The 18,902-nt window shown below is 45.6% G+C and overlaps 1 protein-coding gene across 3 annotated transcripts in view; it reads left to right on the top strand.

Moving 5' to 3' along the window:
- LOC147027546 (uncharacterized) overlaps nt 1-18,902 on the top strand; it is a 78,273-nt gene that overhangs the window by 10,395 nt on the left and 48,976 nt on the right. For 2 of the 3 annotated variants that reach the window (XM_085877068.1, XM_085877067.1), the window contains exons 2-4: nt 5,813-9,916; nt 12,873-12,954; nt 15,639-16,247. In XM_085877068.1, the coding sequence (XP_085733194.1) occupies nt 5,813-9,878 (4,066 nt within the window). In that variant the 3' untranslated portion in view covers nt 9,879-9,916; nt 12,873-12,954; nt 15,639-16,247. Of the gene's footprint in view, nt 1-5,812; nt 9,917-12,872; nt 12,955-15,638; nt 16,248-18,902 lie in introns of those variants that run through there. The other variant, XM_085877069.1, reaches the window with a different exon arrangement.

The raw sequence follows: 18,902 nt of genomic DNA, 5'->3' as shown, positions 1-18,902 counted from the left end.
AGTGCGTTACCTTGCTGGGGTTCCTGTGAGTGTGTTCCCACGCTGTGGTTCCTGAGAGTTCGGTCTCGAGTATTTTCATTTCTTTATTTATAAAGTGGAGTTGTATTTTCTCAAGAAATTGCCTTGAATCATTCCTGAACCACCACTGTTTCATCCGAATCTGTACCTTTTTGAAAATGAAGTAATTCATCGAAAAATGAATAATTAATCGATAACTGATGAATTAATAAATCATAAATACTCTTTATATCGAAATCACATGTTCACCGTCGTGTCCAAATGTCACTTTCCAAGCCCAAAAGGTGCCCGAGATTTTGCCCAGATGAGAAAGAAAATAAATAAGTAATTAATAAATCGATAATAATTAAGTAATTAATCAACTTATTCAGGTCAGGTATGGGAGCATGTGCCAGAACAGCGCGTCGCTGCGTCCACTTTCCGCCGGTACTCCAGGGGCCTCCGTCTGGCCATCCCCAGGCAGATGCCAGGCCCATCCCCATCTCCTTGAGATGATGGTCAACCTGCTGCAACCACGAGGCACGTGGTCGGCCCACTGGCCTCCTCCACTCATGAGACTCCCTCGCTGAGAAAAATCTGGTGAGCAGGATCAGCGTCAGGAAAACGAGCCACATGTCCATACAGCCGCAACTGACGCTCACTGACGATGCAGGTTACAAATCTCATGGTTTTCTCATGACCAGCTCCCCCTCATGGTCCTCCACCACCTTAATGTGTGTGTGCTCGTCCTTTACCCCGTCTTTATCGTGCAGTCTCTCCTCTATTTTTTTTATCTCTCGCGTCTATACATTTTCTCTCCTTGTTCCTTCTTTCTGTTTCTTCCTGGTTCCTTTTTCCTTCCCATTTGAGTCGTTCTTCCTCTCCGAACTTTTTGAGTTGTTCGTTCTCTTTCCGGAGTTTTTCGATCTCCGTGGACTCAAATTTTGCTCTCCCCTCGAGCTGGTTAATTTCAAACTCGTATAGTTTTTGTTTTCTCTCCCACTCTTCCTCATGCTTTTCAGCCTCCAATCTCATCGTTTCTTTCACTTGGCTTAGTTCTTTTTCCTGTTTCGTTCGTTGTTCTTTCATTATCTCTGCGTACTTCAACCTTACTTTCTTTTTTAATTGTTCTTGTCTTTCTTTTTTAATTTCTTTCACCCCCTGTCCCTCATTCTCCAATCTCATAGTTTTCTTCAATTGGTTAACCTCAAATTCATTACATGTTCTTGTTGTTTTCTATTCCAATGTTCCTGTCGTTCTTCCTTCTCCAATCTCGGTGTCTCCTTCAATTGACCGATTTCTCCTTCCTGGTTCATTCCTCGCTCCACTTTCTCCTCGTACTCCAACCTATTTTTTTTTCCTTTTGTCGTTCAGTTTCAAATTCATAGTCTTTCAGTTTTCTATTCCACTGTCTTTCTTGTTCCTCATTCTGCAATCTCTTTATTTCCTTCAATTGGCTGATTTCCTTCTCCTGTCTCATTCGTTCTTCTTTCATTACTCTTTCTTGTATCTCATTCTTTAATCTGGCCTTGGCTTCCAGCTGTTCGATCTGTCCAGTGTGGTTCCTTAACGTTTCATTCTCCGTTCTCGTTCTTTCTTCTCCCACCATCCTCAACTCGTTTTGTAATTCCGTCTCTTTGTTTTGGTATTTCTGAAACTCAGAAGCTTTCTCTTATAATTATTTTCTCAACTCCGCACACTCCAATCTTGCTTTGGCTTCTAACCGTTTGATTTGCACAGTGTGGTTCCTTAACATTTCATTCTCCATTCTCTTTCTTTCCTCTCTTAACATCCTCAGTTCGTTTTGTAATCCTCTCTCTTTGGTTTCGTGTTTCAGTATCTCAGAAGTTTTTTCCATGGTTCCTCTCTCAATTTGCATGCTTCTTTCCCCATTTCATCTCTTCTTTCCACTGCTTCCCTCCTCAATTCGTTCTTTTTTTTTTTTACTGCTTTCCTTTAGTTCTTTCTGACATTCCTTTCCCATTTCTATCTCCCTTTCCAGGGTTTCTCTTTTAATCTGGCCTGTCCTTACCTCTCGCTCCAGAAGCACCAATTCCCCATCTTGTTTGCGTTTTTCCTTTTCAATCTTTGTTTTCCTTTCTCCTTCCTCCCTCATTTTTCCCTGCAGTTCTTCGAACTGTTCTGACCTTTCCAGCAATTCCTCCGTCCTTTCCTCCAGCTGTCCCTCTCCTCTTTTTATCTTCCGTTCTCGGCTTTCTCTTTCCTGATTGCCTGTTCTTATCTCTTCCTTCAATTGTTTTATTTGCAAATCGTGTTCACATTTTTTCTCTTCCAACTGTATTTCCCTCACTCTCCCCTCGAGTTCTTTGAACCGCCTTGCCCCCTCCAATATTTTTTCCATTATTTGTTTTACTTCCAAATCGTGCTCCTTTTGTTTCTTTTCAAGCTCGGTTTTCCATTCTTCCTCCAATTGTTTCTGAAGCCCGCCGATGTCCGCCTGCCTCGCCCACGAGGTTTGAAACGGTTGTTGGGAGCGCTCGCCTCGTGTCGTGCCATTCGTAGCGCCATTAATAGCGGCCCGCTCACGCCTCGTGCCGCGCTGAAGTGCGGCCGCGCCGCCATCTTGCGACTCCGTTTGCTGGCAAAGTTCGTGCTCAGAATATGAGGGTGAGCTCCCCCATGGATTAAAATTACAAGTACCGTCCCAGGACATGGATTCTACATGACTGACTACACATATACATTTCTACCCCCGGCACCCGCTCGCCTTGAAACTCCATCTTATTTCTTGGAAGGGATTAATTTTTTTTTTAACTCGCTCGAATTTGGGGAACACGGAGGGTCGCTTCACTCACCCCTGATCCGCTTCCGTGAATTTAGTTGGAGACCGAGGTGGATTTGAATCCCACACTCCTGTACACCAGTGTTACGAATTTTGGCCCGCCCAGCGTGCGATCGGCCACGTAACTCGAATCGCGACCGCGTCGCCCACCGGAATGGACAATTCAGTTGTGACCCTCCTTGGAACTATCGCCAGGAGCTATTCACGGGTGGGCCTTTCGACCCCACCACAATCGTGCCAATCGTCCACCCGCGCAGAATAGGGTTGTTCGCCAAACTCGACCTACCTGAATACCTGCGCGGGTAGTTAACCGGGCGATCGTACCTCGCCGCTGGCCGGCCTGGGACACGAACCGCTTAAGCGGTCCGTTCCGTGCTTCAGTGATAACCGAGTGGTGTTATCGCCGGCCCCGACGGACGTGATTAGTTACCGGGTGCTTACACCCTTCTACCAATTCCTTCCGTGATGCAAGATGGAACTTTCAAACAAAGGAAAGGCCGCAACGAAACGGGGAACAGTTCGACAAGCACATTTATTGAAACCACACGTATGCAGGCAAAGCAATGAATAACAGTCATGCACGTATGTACAGCACACCAATAGAAATGCAAAGAAATAATTACGACCGACTAAAGCAATGTACATACAGGCACAGTCACTTAGGCAGTTCTAACTTGTTGGACATGGCGCCACAGCATGCATACAAAAACTCAAAGAAATAAGTGGAAGAGAAAGGACTTCCCTTTTTGTGGCCGGTGAGTCCCTCTCCCATGACCGTCAGCGTGGTCGCGCCTGGCCCCGACCTCTCTCGCGGCCGGCGAACCCTCTCCGGCACTCCTCGTCCGGACGCGCAAGTCCACCACACAACCGGCGCTGCCACGTCTCCCGTCCATGCCTCCGTTGACAGGCCGCTCGCCAAGCCGCGAGCGCAGGACCTCTTCCACCGACAAGACAACCAGCACCAAGAAGAAGACGACGACCAGCCCAGAAGCTCAAAAAATCAGAAGAACACAGGAACTCTCGAAGACAAGGAGACAGGAAGACTACTCAAGGTCCGTGCTGTCCGCCTTTTGTAGCACGGGGCTCCGCCCTTCGCTCCGCCCCGTTTTCGGCCCCGCCTCCCTTCAAGCTTCTTGGAGAAGCCTCTTGAAGGGGGGCGTGCCCTCTCGCTCTCCCTCCACCCCGCCCCTTGCGGGGGCCGGGGGAGTCAATTTTGGCTCAGGGCGAGGGAATTATTCCCCCAAAAAGAGGCCCCCACCTTTTCACACCTTTGACCCCCGGCTCGGATCGCACTTCCACCACACCAAGCGCGGGGAAAATAGGCAGGAATCCGAGGCGGGAGAATTTAGGCGGGAGAAACAGGTGGGAAAATTTAGGCGGGAGAAACAGGCGGGAAAAGTCCGTGCAGGTTCCGCAAGAGCTTTTATTCTGGCAATCCTGCGTGCGTTCTTGGACGGTTTTTTTTTTACCGTGGAAATCGTCACCGCGTGGTCCGTGGAGGACGGCGTTCGTAAACGCGGACAGTGGCGAAGATGGTGGTGGTTGTTGTGAGGGTTTGAGCATGGTTGGTTCGTGGTTGTAGTTGGTGGTGATGGTTGGCGTTGTGGTTAAGGTGGTTGTTGTGTGTTGTAGTTGTTTGGGGGCGTTGTTGGTGGTGGCGATTTGGTTGTTGGGGGATGATTGGTCCAAAATAATGACAGAGAAAAGAAAAACAGCTAACTCAAAGGATTGCAGCCCGGTGAACACGGAAAAAAATCCCTCTAAACAATGGTGGGGAAATCTAACTACACAATTACTTATCATCATAACTGATCTAAGGACCCTTTATGGTGTATTGCGAATTTCCACAGCCGTAACAATATTGAGCCTTGAGTTGAGTGAAGCTGCTTTATTTCAGGAAGACAAACTTTCAGGGTATCAGAAGAGAGACACTATAGACTGAGAGAAGCTAAAAAGAGGGCAGTCTGTAACAGAGTTATGGGCAATCTTGAAGGCGCAAATGTGCAGGGGGCAAGTCGTAAGTACATTTGAGGTGTAAATCTTGAGGCAGAAAGAGACCAGGTTGGTTGAGCAGGAAGTTAAGGAGTGCGTTTTGTAAGGCGTGCTTCTTAGTACAGGACAAAAAAAAAATCAAGCTGAGATGATAACTTAGCAAGTCAAAAGAGAATATGAGAAGGATATGGCCAAAAATATTCAAAATAACGGCAAGGCATTATTTAAGTACAATGGAAATATCTGCTCCCTTCACGAGCATTCGTAAGTCACCCTCCGATGGGGGGTGGTGGTGGTTTGTGCTCATAATCTGTCCCTGGGTGCTCCCAACACATATGCAGAATTTAGTGGAGTTTCGCTAAGCCCTGTTTTTTTAATAGGATTTTCAGATGTACATACACATACACACAGATAATTGCCTGATTTTATGTCATCAGATGAGGGGTAAATAACAGGTTAAGAGAAGTGTGGACCAATTCAAAAATAGAACAAGGATATTGCTTTGTGATGAAAGTGAGATGGCAGGCTTCTCAAATAGTTATTTTGCTTCATCGATTACAAAAGACCACATCTAACTCTATCTTTCTGTCTATCTATCCATCTGGGAGTTAAATCCAGGTGAGACTGCTGAAATGCTTGTGCTATCCCTGCGATATGTTGTCGGACAACTCTTGAGGAAAATGATGAAATATAGTTTGTCTCATTAATTATTACAGCGCGGCGACATCACGCTGTTATATAATTGGCTATTCTGTCCTGTGTCTTCTGTCACGTCTTCTGTCACACTTATGGCCGCCTACGTCCCTTTGATCTGAGGGCTATAAATAGAAATTTGTCCAACGTCACAACTCTTCCCATCATGCATGCTAATTCACCGTGACTACATTTAAATTTTATAACTGCAAAATTGTTTCATCATTCTTAACCTAGACTTTTACTACCCCCAGCTGCGCGATATCAAAGTATTCGCTTCTTGTTGCAACGAGATATCTAACACTGCTCTTCATTGTATTCCTTCAGTAAAGACAAGAAAGAAGCAGAAGTTCTGGAAAAAACCGGTTGCCGGCCGAAGGAGGAAATGAAAAAGGATCTGCAGCCCAAAGAGGAGCCGAAGAAGGCTCTGTGGCCCAAGGAGAAACACAAAATGGCTCTGCAGCCCAAGGAGAACCCAAAAGAGGCTCTGCGGCCCAAGGATAACCCAAAAGAGGCTCTGCGGCCGAAGGATAACCCAAAAGAGGCTCTGCGGCCGAAGGAGGACCCCAAAAAGGTTCTGCAGCCCAAAGAGGTGCCAAAAAAGTCTCTGCAGCCAAAGAAAGAGCCAAAAATGTCTCTGCAGCCCAAGGACGAGCAGAAAAAGGGTCTGCAGCACAAGGACGAGCTGAAAAAGGCTCTGCAGCCCAAGAAGCAGCCAAACAAAGCTTCCAGGCTGAAGGAGGCACCACAAAAGGGTCCCCAGTCAAAGAAGAAAACAACAAATGGTGCGAAATCTTGGGAACATGCAAAAATAGAAAGGAGTTTATGGTTAAAATTCGTAAACTTTGTGGTTGGAATTCTCGAGGAGGAGCCAAAGAAGGCTTCCAGGCCCAAGGACGAGCCAAAGAAGGCTTCCCGACCCAAGGACGAGCCAAAGAAGGCTTCCCGGCCCAAGGACGAGCAGAAAAAGGGTCTGCAGCGCAAGGATGAGCCAAAAAATGCTCTGCAGCCCAAGAAGCAGCCAAACAAGGCTTCCAGGCAGAAGGAGGAACCACAAAATTTTCCCCAACCAAAGAAGAAAACAACAAATGCTGTGAAATTTAGGGAACACGCAAAAATAGAAAGGAGTTCATGGTTAAAATTCGAAAAGTTTGAGGTTGGCATTCTCGAGGAGGAGCCAAAGAAGGCTTCCCGGCCCAAGGAGGAGCCAAAGAAGGCTTCCCGGCCCAAGGAGGAGCCAAAGAAGGCTTCCCGGCCCAAGGAGGAGCCAAAGAAGGCTTCCCGGCCCAAGGAGGAGCCAAAGAAGGCTTCCCGGCCCAAGGAGGAGCCAAAGAAGGCTTCCCGGCCCAAGGAGGAGCCAAAGAAGGCTTCCCGGCCCAAGGAAGAGCCAAAGAAGGACTCCCGGCCCAAGGAGGAGCCAAAGAAGGCTTCCCGGCCCAAGGAGGAGCCAAAGAAGGACTCCCGGCCCAAGGAGGAGCCAAAGAAGGCTTCCCGGCCCAACGAGGAGCCAAAGAAGGCTTCCCAGCCCAAGGAGATGCCAAAGAAGGCTTCCCGGCCCAAGGAGGAGCGAAAGAAGGCTTCCCTGCCCAAGGAGGAGCCGGAGGAGGCTTGCTGGCCCAAAGAGAAGCCAGAGGAGGCTTACCAGCCCAAAGAGGAGACGGAGGAGTCTTCCCAGACCAAAGGGGAGACAGAGAAGGCTTCCCAGCTGAAGTGGTGGCAGGACAGAACGTACCGGCCCAAGTGGGGGAAGGAAAAGGCTTCCCGGCCCAAAATGAAGCCGGCGAAGGTTTCCCAGCCCAAAGATGAGCCAGAGAAGGATTCCCAGTCCAAAGAGGAGCCGAAAAAGGCACCGATGCCAAAAGAGGAGCCAAAGGAGGCTCTGTGGCCCAAGGAGAAACCCAAAATTGCTCTGCCGCCCAAGGAGAACCCAAAAGAGACTCTGCGGCCCAAGGAAGACCCAAATAAAGCTTTCCCGCCCAAGGAGGAGCCAAAAAAGGCTTCCTGGGCCAAGAAAGAACCAAAGAAGGCTTCCCAGCCCACGGAGGAGCCAAAGAAGGCTTCCCCACCCAAGGAGGAGCCAAAGAAGGCTTCCCCGCCGAAGGAGGAGCCAAAGATGGCTTCCCAGGTCAAGGAGGAGCGAAAGAAGGCTTCCCAGCCCAAGGAGAAGCCAAAGAAGGTTTCCCAGCTTAAAGAGAAGACGGAGGAGGCTTGTCAGCCAAAAGGGGAGCCACACGAGGTTTCCCAGCTGAAAGGAGAGGTGGACGACGCTTCCCGGACGAAAGGAGAGCTGGACGATGTTTCCCAGACCAAAGCGGAGACAGAGAAGGCTTCCCGGCTGAAGTGGTGGCAGGAAAGAACTCACAGGCCCAAGTGGGGGAAGGAAAGGGCTTCCCGGTCCAAAATGAAGCCGGAGAAAGCTTCCCAGTCCAACGATGAGCCAGAGAAGGCTTCCCAGCCCAAAGAAGAGCCGGAGAAAGCTTCCCGAGCCAAAGAGGAGCTGGAGAAGGCTTCCCGGGCCAAAGAGGAGCCGGAGAAGGCTTCGCGAGCCAAAGGCGAGCCGGAGAAGGCTGCCCGAGCCAAAGGGGAGCCGGAGAAAGCTTCCCGGGCCAAAAAGGAGCAGGAGAAGGCTTCCCGGGCAAAAGGGGAGCCGGAGAAGGCTTCCCGGGCCAAAGAGGAGCCGGAGAAGGCTTCCCGGGCCAAAGAGGAGCCTTTGAAGGCTTCCCGGCCCAAGGAGAAGCCAAAGAAGGTTTCCCAGCTCAAAGAGGAGACGGAGGAGGCTTGTCAGCCAAAATGGGAGCCACACGAGGCTTCCCAGCCGAAAGGAGAGGTGGACGACGCTTCCCGGACGAAAGGAGAGCTAGACGATGCTTCCCAGACCAAAGGGGAGACAGAGAAGGCTTCCCGGCTGAAGTGGTGGAAGGAAAGAACTCACCGGCCCAAGTGGGGGAAGGAAAGGGCTTCCCGGTCCAAAATGAAGCAGGAGAAGGCTTCCCAATCCAACGATGAGCCAGAGAAGGCTTCCCAGCCCATAGAAGAGCCGGAGAAAGCTTCCCGAGCCAAAGAGGAGCCGGAGAAGACTTCCCGGCCCAAAGAGGAGCCTTTGAAGGCTTCCCGGCCCAAAGAGGAGCCTTTGAAGGCTTCCCGGCCCAAAGAGGAGCCTTTGAAGGCTTCTCGGCCCAAAAAGGAGCCTTTGAAGGCTTCCCGGCCCATAGATGATCCAACGAAGGCTTCCCTGGCCAAGAAGGAGCCTTCGAAGGCTTCTCGGCCGAAAGAGGGGCCTCTGAAGGCTTCCCAGGCCAAAGAGGAGCCGGGGAAGGCTTCCCGGGCCAAAGAGGAGCCGGAGAAGGCTTCCCTGGCCAAAGGGAAGCCGGAGAAGGCTTCCCGGGCCAAGGAGGAGCCTTTGAAAGCTTCCCGGCCCAAAGAGGAGCTTTTGAAGGCTTCCCGGCCCAAAGAGGAGCTTTCAAAGGCTTCCCGGCCAAAAGAGGAGCGTTGGAAGGCTTCCCGGCCCAAAGAGGAGCCTTTGAAGGCTTCCCTGCCCAAAGAGGAACCTTTGAAGGCTTCCCAGCCCAAAGAGGAAACTTTGAAGGCTTCCCTACCCAAAGAGGGGCCTTTGAAGGCTTCCCGTCTCAAAGAGGAGCTTTCGAAGGCTTCCCTGCCCAAAGAGGAACCTTTCAAGGCTTCCCAGCCCAAAGAGGAACCTTTGAAGGCTTCCCTACGCAAAGAGGGGCCTTTGAAAGCTTCCCGTCTCAAAAAGGAGCCGGAGAAGGCTTCCCTGGCCAAAGAGGAACCTTTGAAGGCTTCCCAGCCCAAAGAGGAACATTTGAAGGCTTCCCTACCCAAAGAGGGGCCTTTGAAAGCTTCCCGTCTCAAAGAGGAGCTTTCGAAGGCTTCCCGGGCCAAGGAGGAGCCTTTGAAAGCTTCCCGGCCCAAAGAGAAACCTTTGAAGGCTTCCTTACCCAAAGAGGGGCCTTTGAAGACTTCCTGGCCCAAAGAGGAGCCCAAAAAGTCTTTCCATGTGAAGGAGGAGCCAAAAAAGCGTTCACACCTGCCAAAGGAAACAAAAAAGGGTGCTCAACCCGTGGAACAGCCAAAAGTAGATCAGAGTTTATGGTCGAAGTTCTTGGATTTTTTGAGAAATTGCTGGAAAAAATTATTCAGGTGCAATTCTTCATCAGCAAATAATTTGAACAAGGTGGCAGCCAAGAACAGGGTGCCACTGAAGAAAATACAGTCAAAAGTGACAGAGCCTCAACTTGTGATGCAACTCAAAAAGGAGCAACAATTTCATCTGGAGGATCCTCATTACATGTTGGCGTTACTGGAGATCGAGTGGGAGCTCCTTCATAATTTGTCTCAAGTACAAAGTGATCTCAACTCGCAGAATGATGCGTAAACATCAAAACATCAGAAGACTTCTCACCAGCAGAAAGGGTAAATTATTTATGAAGTGTTGCATATTTTTGAAGACCATGAATGGTGCAGGATTTTTGGTAATATTTTCATATCACTCGTGTCACCACTTTGCTCACCTGTTTCGACCTCACTCACCTTATTTTCCATTTTATTCCTCTCCGGGCCATTGCAACTTTCCTTTTCCCGGCCCAAAGAGGAGCCGGCGAAGGCTCCCCCCGCCCCCCTCCTCCTTCACCCATGACCCCTTCTATTCCCCTTGGTCGTTTGGAAACCGGCTGCCATTTGTCATCGAGCTCCTCCATGGGTCGAGACCACATGTGTTGAACCTTTCCAAGTCTGAATGAAGGCTGTAACAGTTAAACTTAGTGGGGGTCAGATATATGCTCGGTAATTTCTTCATAATTTAAACATCACAAATGCAGATAATTAATGTAACTAATTATTCATTCTGACTTCTAACTAAAAACACGGAATTCAGAGTTAACTTTCCACTTCCTTTCGCTCACAATTCTATTAACCACGGCCAATGATAAAACAAGATATTCACTCGTTTCATCACTTTTTATCTCCCTGTTTGGATATTTCTGAAGGGAATTATAATGCAAGATATTCTTATCCATATTCGCTTTTACCTCGAACTATAAATTTGTGCACAAGTAAGATGTACTAAGATACAGACCACGGGTGTGGTTCGAATCGAGTCGTTCCTGCCTTCCTGCCTTCCTGTTCGACTCCTGCCAAATCTGATGCATCGTTTGTAGCGGTGAATATGGTTATACACAGCTTATAAGGATTAAATCAGTAATTTCATTTTTTGGGAAATGAAGTTTTTTGTGACTTTTAATATTCCTCCATAATTCATCTTCTTATTTTTACCTCCAGCACCGAAGGTGGATCGAGGTTATGTTTGCAATTCTGTCTGTTTGTGAACAAAATATCTCAAAAAGTTGTGGACGGATTCAGACTAAATTATGTGGAGAGGTTTGGTATTTGAGGACAAAATGATTAAATTTTGGTGAAGATCCGATTCCGGATCTGAGAATTTTTTATCTGATTTTCACCAGTGAGAGGTGGGACCAAAACCCCCCCATACCCAGACTCGGTTAATCTCGTATTTTTCTCAACTTATCAAAAATAATTTATGGAAATATCTCCAATTATTATTTAAACAGCAATTACCATCCGCTGCTTCACTGATGGGGATAGTTGGGGGGGAGGGGGAGAAAGATCGGGGAGAGTGAGGGAGAGAGAGAGATGAGGGAGGAGAGCGAGTATGGGTGGGGGAAAGGAAGGCAGTGTGAGGGAGGGGGAAAGGAAGTGTGAAGGGAAGGGAAAGAAGTGTGAGGGAAGGGTCCTTCCGGACATAACCACTGTCCGGATATGACTTGAGATAGAGAGAGACAGAGAGGTGTGGGAGGAGGGTGCTGCACTGTATGAGGATTGGCGGAATGAGAATGGGACAGAGACAGAGACAGAGACAGAGACAGAGACAGAGACAGAGACAGCGACAGAGACAGAGATAATATGATCTGCTTAATGAACACACACATATGCGATATAAATGAGTGCTTGGCCGATATTGGCAATTTTTGGGGAATCGCCATCGGCTGATTGGAGTCGGTGTAATTACCAGATATATATATATATATATATATATATATATATATATATATATATATATATATATATATATATATATATAAAAACATATCTATATTTATATTTCGGCACGCCCCTTTTTTGTTCAACCATCAGATTTTTGTTACTGCATGAAATGAAACAAGCTTTGACATTCACAGTAATGATATTATTGTCTTCCTTAAGAGGCCCCTCAAAATTCGTTTTGATGATTATCTATATTAATATTTCGGCACGCCCCTTTTTTTGTTCCACCATCAGATTTTTGTTACTGCATGAAATGAAACAAGCTTTGACATATAAAGTAATGATATTATTGTCTTCCTTAAGAGGCCCCTCAAAATTCGTTTTGATGCTTATGGTAGTTAAACAGTTCATGTTCATCCGACTTTTTATTATTCCTACTGCACTTCATTAGAACATAGATTGTGGATGGATGCGCAGATCTCAGGAGAACGATAGCTGTACAGAACAATTCATATTATCGATGGATAAAAATGATATTTAATTGATGTTATAATAAATTGTTTATTTAAAATATCTTCAAATTTTGTGAGTTTTTAGTTTGTTGTGAAATATTAGGTCCTCGGGTCTCCGCATAGTGGCGTACAGGCTTAAGTCGTATTTCTGTTTACTACCATAGAAAATCACAGAACCATCCGATCGACATACTGTTACCAGTTTCAGAATCAGCTAAATTCTACAACATATGAATATGGAGACGAAACTGATCCGGCCAGCTAAAATCTACAAGATATGAATATGTAGACGAAACTGATCCGGCCTTTTGGATCATTTTAAAGTAGGGTGCCCTGTAATTTTAATGCGCTCTATGGATCCTCCGGAACTCACGAATGGTACACATTGTGTCGTCACTAAACTACGTGGTAATGTCATCGAAGTGGAGTTACTGCGGGACAGTCGAAGGGGAAAACCTGAATGATAATTAATCAATGGATAAAAATGATATAATATATTGTTTAAAATACATTCATGCTGTCTGTCTTTTACCATATGTTGCCAGTGACGCCCGTTGAAGACGTGCACCTTTACTAGTATATATATATATATATATATATATATATATATATATATATATATATATATATATATATATATATATATATATATATATATACATATATATATATATATATATATATACATATATATATATATATATATATATATATATATATATATATATATATATATATATATATATATATATATATATTGTATAGTTATATATATATATATATTGTATAGTTATATATATATATATATATATTGTATAGTTTTAGACCAGTTGATATTCATTTGTTCGTGATGACAGGTACTCAACATACTGTTTGATGAATAAAGAGCGGCTCATGGAGGAAGTGCCAAATACTGACGCATGTTGTCCACTTTGAAAGGTAAAATTTCTTTGGTTAATTCTCCTCAGATATTTTGATTGTCTGACTTGTGGTTCGGTTATTATGAAAAGAATTGTGCAAGCAACTACTCAGGTGCATCCTAGATGCAGATATAATAAATACAAGCTTTATATATGGTATATGATGAAGTAGTTTGTGAAAGAGCTTTATATTCAAAAACATTAGGTTACAATGATATGCAAGGCAAAACACAAACTAAAATGGTGCTATGTCCTTGTCTAAAAGGGACTGTACTTGTTTCTTTTTCTGGATTTATTTTTCATGAATTAATGACAGAAAAACATCAGGAATTTGATTCTGATAAATGTCGTCCACTGACAGAGGAAGGATGAACGACGGAATGAATAAGACAATGGGATTGAAAATCTTTGCCTTCTTCTTTCAAATGAAGAATGTTGATTGAAAATAAACATATTAAAGTGACCATTTATAATTAAAAGTATTAATCGTATACTAATGTGAGAAGAAGGAAAATGAGAGTTGTGGGACATTACCCCCCTCCCAATTTTACCTGGGAGTGGGAAAGGGAAAAAGTTTTTGACCATCCTCCCCTTCTCCCCACTCCAAAATATTTCATGGAAGTGAATGTGGAAAAAGAAAAAGACTATTTGACCATCCTCCCAAAATATCAACCTGACTCCTCCTTCTATTGGCACCTTATCAGCTTGGCATTGAAAACCTTTCTGACGATCTACCCCCTATTTCTTCCCATAATGATATCTTGATATCTGAAAATCTTATCATCTTTCTATCAGTGATGGGAAAGCTGATGGAGGGGGCCCTACTATCCCATATAAACCCCATCCTGGAGGCCTTCCTACCTAATGGGCAGGAGATTGGGGAGGGGGGGTGGGTGGCTTTAGGCCTGGCTGCAGTACCTGTGATCAAAAAATATAGATGTATCTACATATATTAGTGCTGGCCCACGATCGGTATCGACAATTTTTCGGTCACTGGCATCGGCCAATTGCAGTCAGTGTCAGAGGGTTTGAATAATTTGGTCATGGAAGCTGCTTTGGTGTTTGGTTTTGAGTGACTTGTAGAATGGAAGTAATGAGTGCAAAAGGGTGGTTGATGGGATGGGAGTGTGGTCCGTAAGTGAGCCGGAGCTCAGAGAGAGATGCACCCCGGTCCCTGATTGCCTTGAGCAGCAGAGCCCGCAGGTGCCATGAGGGCTGGTAAATAGGCCTGGGTACACCACAGGGGACTGTTAGGGTCTACGAGTTTTCCTGCAGCTTTCTTGGACCTTGATCGTGCTGATCCCAATAGCAGATGATACCTATCGCCAACGGAGGTTCACCAAACCGACCTATGCCAACCAACCCAAAAAAACACTTGTACAACTCTACTCTTCCCTTTATTACACCCCAACCCTCCCCCCCCCCATTTGTACACGTGATGCATCTCACACGTTCTTTTTGCAGTCATTGGGCCTTTTTTTGAAAAGTCAAAGGGTGGAGGAGCTCCTTGTGAACCAACGGCCATCCATATCTGGTGCCCAACAGTGTCTGTATATGTCCTGCAGTTTTGTACCTCTTTCTCGGAGGATAGTGCCAGGATTTGCACTCCAGCCACTGGAAAACACTTCATTCCACAAAACACACAAAAACCACAATGAAAACTTAAAACCCACTCCATGGGAGTACAGTACATCCTGTGCAGCTGCCCTGCAAAGGGCAGCTATTTGGATGATGGGATTGCGGCAAAGCCTTCGCCCCCCCCTCCCATTTATGTGATAGGAGGAAAAGCACGGGGTAACCTCACTGGGTCGGATTGCGATGGTGTGTGTCAGGGTGGTGCTGAGGTGTCATCCACCAGATGGCGATCTCCTCGGGTTAACCTGAGCCGGTCCCTTCGGGTCGATGCCTGGAATGTCCTCTCCCAAACAGAGGATGATCACCTGTCTCTGCTTTCATCTGAGTTCCAGCATTTGGACATCCGCATGGCAGCACTCTCTGAGGTTCGAGACCGGATAGTGGTGAGATCATGGCAGGTGGTTGCACCGACTACTGGTCTGCTCATTCTGATGTTTATCATGCCCAAGGGGTTGCTGTAGCTGTGTCCAATAAGCTGACTCCCTTGAAAATTGAGGAATCAATGAGCGTATTATGAGACTGAGGATTCGGCACTCCATGGGTGTCATTTCATTGGTCTCTGTATATGCTCCGACTCAGCCGAGCGATCTCACTTTGGAGGAGGAATTCTATGCCGCGCTCAAGTCTGTGGTTGATCAGGGTCTCAGGTGAGATATTCTTCTCATCTTGGAGGATTTGAATGCATCGACTGGCACTGCTGGGGATGGTTATGAGACTTGTGTTGGTCCCCATGGGTCTGGAACTGTGAACCAGAATTGCACTAAATTCCTTGACTTTGCAAGAAGTGTGTGTGTGTGTGTGTGTGTGTGTGTGTGTGTGTGTGTGTGTGTGTGTGTGTGTGTGTGTGTGTGTGTGTGTGTGTGTGTGTGTGTGTGTGTGTGTGTTCATATTAGCTTTTCTCATGGCCATCTCTGACTATGTTGGTTGTTACAGAGTTGGCAATTGCAAAAACCTTTTCGTCTTGGCACCACATGGAAAAACATGCAACATTGTATATCCTGAAGCTCTAAAAGGATAAAAAAAATACAATGTCAAACACTGTGATAAAATGTGATGTTAAATCCTCAGAGCTGAAGAAGAAGAAGAGGAAGACGAAGAAGACGAAGAAGACGAAGAAGATGAAGAAGAAGTTTTTTAACTTTTAAAATGGTAAACCAACCATTACCATTACTAAGAATGTCAAACACTGTGATAAAATGTGATGTTAATTCCTCAGTGCTGAAGAAGAAGGAGAAGAAGACGACGAAGATGAAGATGAAAGTTTTTTTTATTTTTATTTTTATTTTTTTTGTATCCCTTGGTCGAGGCTCGTATGAGAGCTAACACACAACTCACAGCAAGGAGGCATGAGACAAGAGGGGCGGGAGTGGAAGGGACAAAACATTGGGGAACAGACACATTAGGTGAACTGTGGAAGGGAGAGGGATGGGGATGGGACGGGGAACATGGCGAAGAGAAGATGAACATTACAGGGACTTTCAGGAAGGAAAGCAGAAGAATTGAAGGAAGTGGGCTTGGGTGGATTATCGGGGGTAGAAAAGATCGAGGATTTGGATGGGGGAAGATAAGAGGTGGTGGTGAACAGCTGTTTTGAAAGCCTGGAGGGAAGAATGGGAAAGAATAGAGTGAGGAAGTTTATTCCAAAGAAAGTTTTAACTTTTAAAACGGGAAACCAACCATTACCATTACCAACAATGTCAAACACTGTGATAAAATGTGATCTTAAATCCTCAGTGCTGAAGAAGTAGTAGAAGAAGAAGAAGAAGAAGAAGAAGTAGACGAAGAAGAAGAGGAAGAAGAAGAAGATGAAGAGGAAGAAGAAGAGGAAGAAGAAGAAGATGAAGAAGAAGAAGAGGAAGAATATGAAGAAGAAGAAGAAGAAGAAGAAGAGGAAGAAGAAGAAGAGGAAGAAGAAGAAGATGAAGAAGAGGAAGAAAAGAGGAAGAAGAAGAAGAAGATGAAGAATATGAAGAAGAGGAAGAAGAAGAAGAGGAAGAAGAAGAAGAGGAAGAAGAAGAAGAGGAAGAAGAAGATGAAGAAGAAGAAGATGAAGAAGAGGAAGAATAAGAAGAAGAAGAAGAGGAAGAAGAAGAAGAAGAAGAAGAAGAGGAAGAAGAAGAAGAGGAATAAGAAGAAGAAGAAGAAGAAGAAGAAGAAGGCAGAAAGAGAAACATCGTAGGAGGAAGGTAGAAGAAAGAGGAAGACAGAAGAACAATGGAAAAAAGTCAACAAAGAAGAAGGGAAGAAGGAGAGGCAGATTGAAGGACACAAAGATGAAAAAAAAACAAGGAGTAACAAAAATCCAGAGCAACAGAAACTCCACAATATCAAGAAGCAAACACAGCAGCAATGACTGCTACCAGAGCACCTGAAACTTCTCAATAGCAAAAAGCAAGACTCGAAGCAAACAACAATGACTGCATTCTGCCCTCCTGGACCTGTGATCAACCAGTCATTGTGTCGTACTCCAGTCAGTTGTCCATGCTATCGAGTTCAGGAGGACACAGTTCAAGCCAATGAAACCTTTGCTGCCCCTGTGTGAAGTGGGGCCATCGCCGTGAAATACAAAACACACAGGAAATGGCGCATTGTGTTGAGGCGCGGCGGTGATGGTCATGTTTAACCCTTGACCAGTCAAAGATCCCCAGGGGGTTAAACAGGGCAGCATAAGCTTTCGTCTTATTTGCTCTCTCCCACCTCTCTCTTTCTCTTTCCTCCCGCCTGCTATTCTCTCCCCCCCCCACCCCCTTCTCTCTCTCTCTCTCTCTCTCTCTCTCTCTCTCTCTCTCTCTCTCTCTCTGTCTCTCTGTCTCTCTGTCTCTCTCTCTGTCTCTCTCTCTCTTCCCCACCCCACCCTCTCTGTCTCCCCCCCCATCTCCCTCTCCTACCCCCCATCTCCCTCTACTTCCGTCCCTCTCTCCATTTATCAACCCCCCCCCCATCTCTCTGCCTCCTCTCTTAGTATTCCCGTCAGTGAGGCGACTGGTGGTATTTGCTAAATATGTGCATACAGTCGTGGACAAAAATATTGGCACCCTTGCACTTATTTGAAATAACTAATTTTTTTCAAAAATAAGTTGAAATTGACAAAAGTATTTGGTCTCCACTATTCTTTACTTCACTGTTAATATTACAGCACCTTTGTTTTTGATTCAGAACTTAATCTATCCTTTTAAATCAGAAAATAAAAATAAATGGTATTGTTAAAATTATTGACGCCTTGACTTGAGATTTGGAAGCACAACCTTTGGACAAAATAACTGCAGTCATGTGCTTCCTTTTGCCATGAATGAGCTTCCAACATTTCTCTATTGGCAGTTTTGCATACTTTTCTTGTGGAAACTGCTGCAGTTCTCCCAGATTTGAAGGGTGCCTTCTCCCAGTTGCTGTTTTCAGATCTCCCCACAGGTGTTCAATGGGATTTAGATCTGCACTCATTGCTGGCCACTTCAGAACAGTCCAGTGTTTTGTCTTGAACCATTCCTGGGTGCTTTTTGAAGTGTGTTTGGGGTCATTGTCCTGCTGCAAGACCCATGACCTTTGACGGAGACCCAGCTTTCTGACAATAGGTTGAACATTGCGCTCCAAAATGTCTTCGTAATCTCCTGAATTTGTGTTGCCATGCACACATTCAAGGCATCCAGTGCCAGAGGCAGCACAGCAACCCCAAAACATCATTGAACCTCCTCCATGTTTGACTGTTGGGGAGTTCTTTTCTTTGAAGGCTTCATTTTATATTCTGTAAACATAGAGATGATGTGCTTTACCAAAAAGCTTTAATTTTGTCTCATCTGTCCACAAGACAATTCTCCCAGAAGGATTTTGGCTTGTTCAGGTGTGTTTTGGCAACCTCCAGTTGGGCTTTTTTATGTCTCTGTCTGTCTGTCTCTCTCTTTCACTCTCTCTCTCTCTCTCCAATGGGGTCCTCTTGGGTCTCCTTCCATAGAACCGTCGATAGTGGACAGAGGAACATCAAAGCCTCTGAAGATGCACTTGTGGCCTTGAGATTGTCTTGTGTCAGACCTCCTCAGACAATTATCTGGTTGGCTTTCTTTTCTCCATGCTCATTGCGGTACACACACCCACAAAACAGCAGAATGACTCCTTTTCTATATTCAAGCTGGTTCTAACAACTTCGAAAAGGTGCCAATAATATTGTCCGGTCCATTTTAGGGTTTCTGTGTGGAATATGCTTAGATTTCATAGTTTTGTTCAGCTTTTTTGGTTTTGTTCCACTGCGAACCAAAGAAATATACGTGGTTACCAAAAGAGTTTTTAATTTCACCAATGTTCTGGAAGAAATTGTGCATTATTTGAAAAAAGTGCGATGGT

This window comes from Eptatretus burgeri, chromosome 4, assembly GCF_056783735.1.
Source record: "Eptatretus burgeri isolate ZD-2024b chromosome 4, Ebu_testis_v1, whole genome shotgun sequence".
Taxonomy (NCBI): Eukaryota; Metazoa; Chordata; class Myxini; order Myxiniformes; family Myxinidae; genus Eptatretus; species Eptatretus burgeri.
The sequence above is the reverse complement of the archived record's forward strand: the minus strand, read 5'-3'. Positions and strand labels throughout refer to the sequence as shown.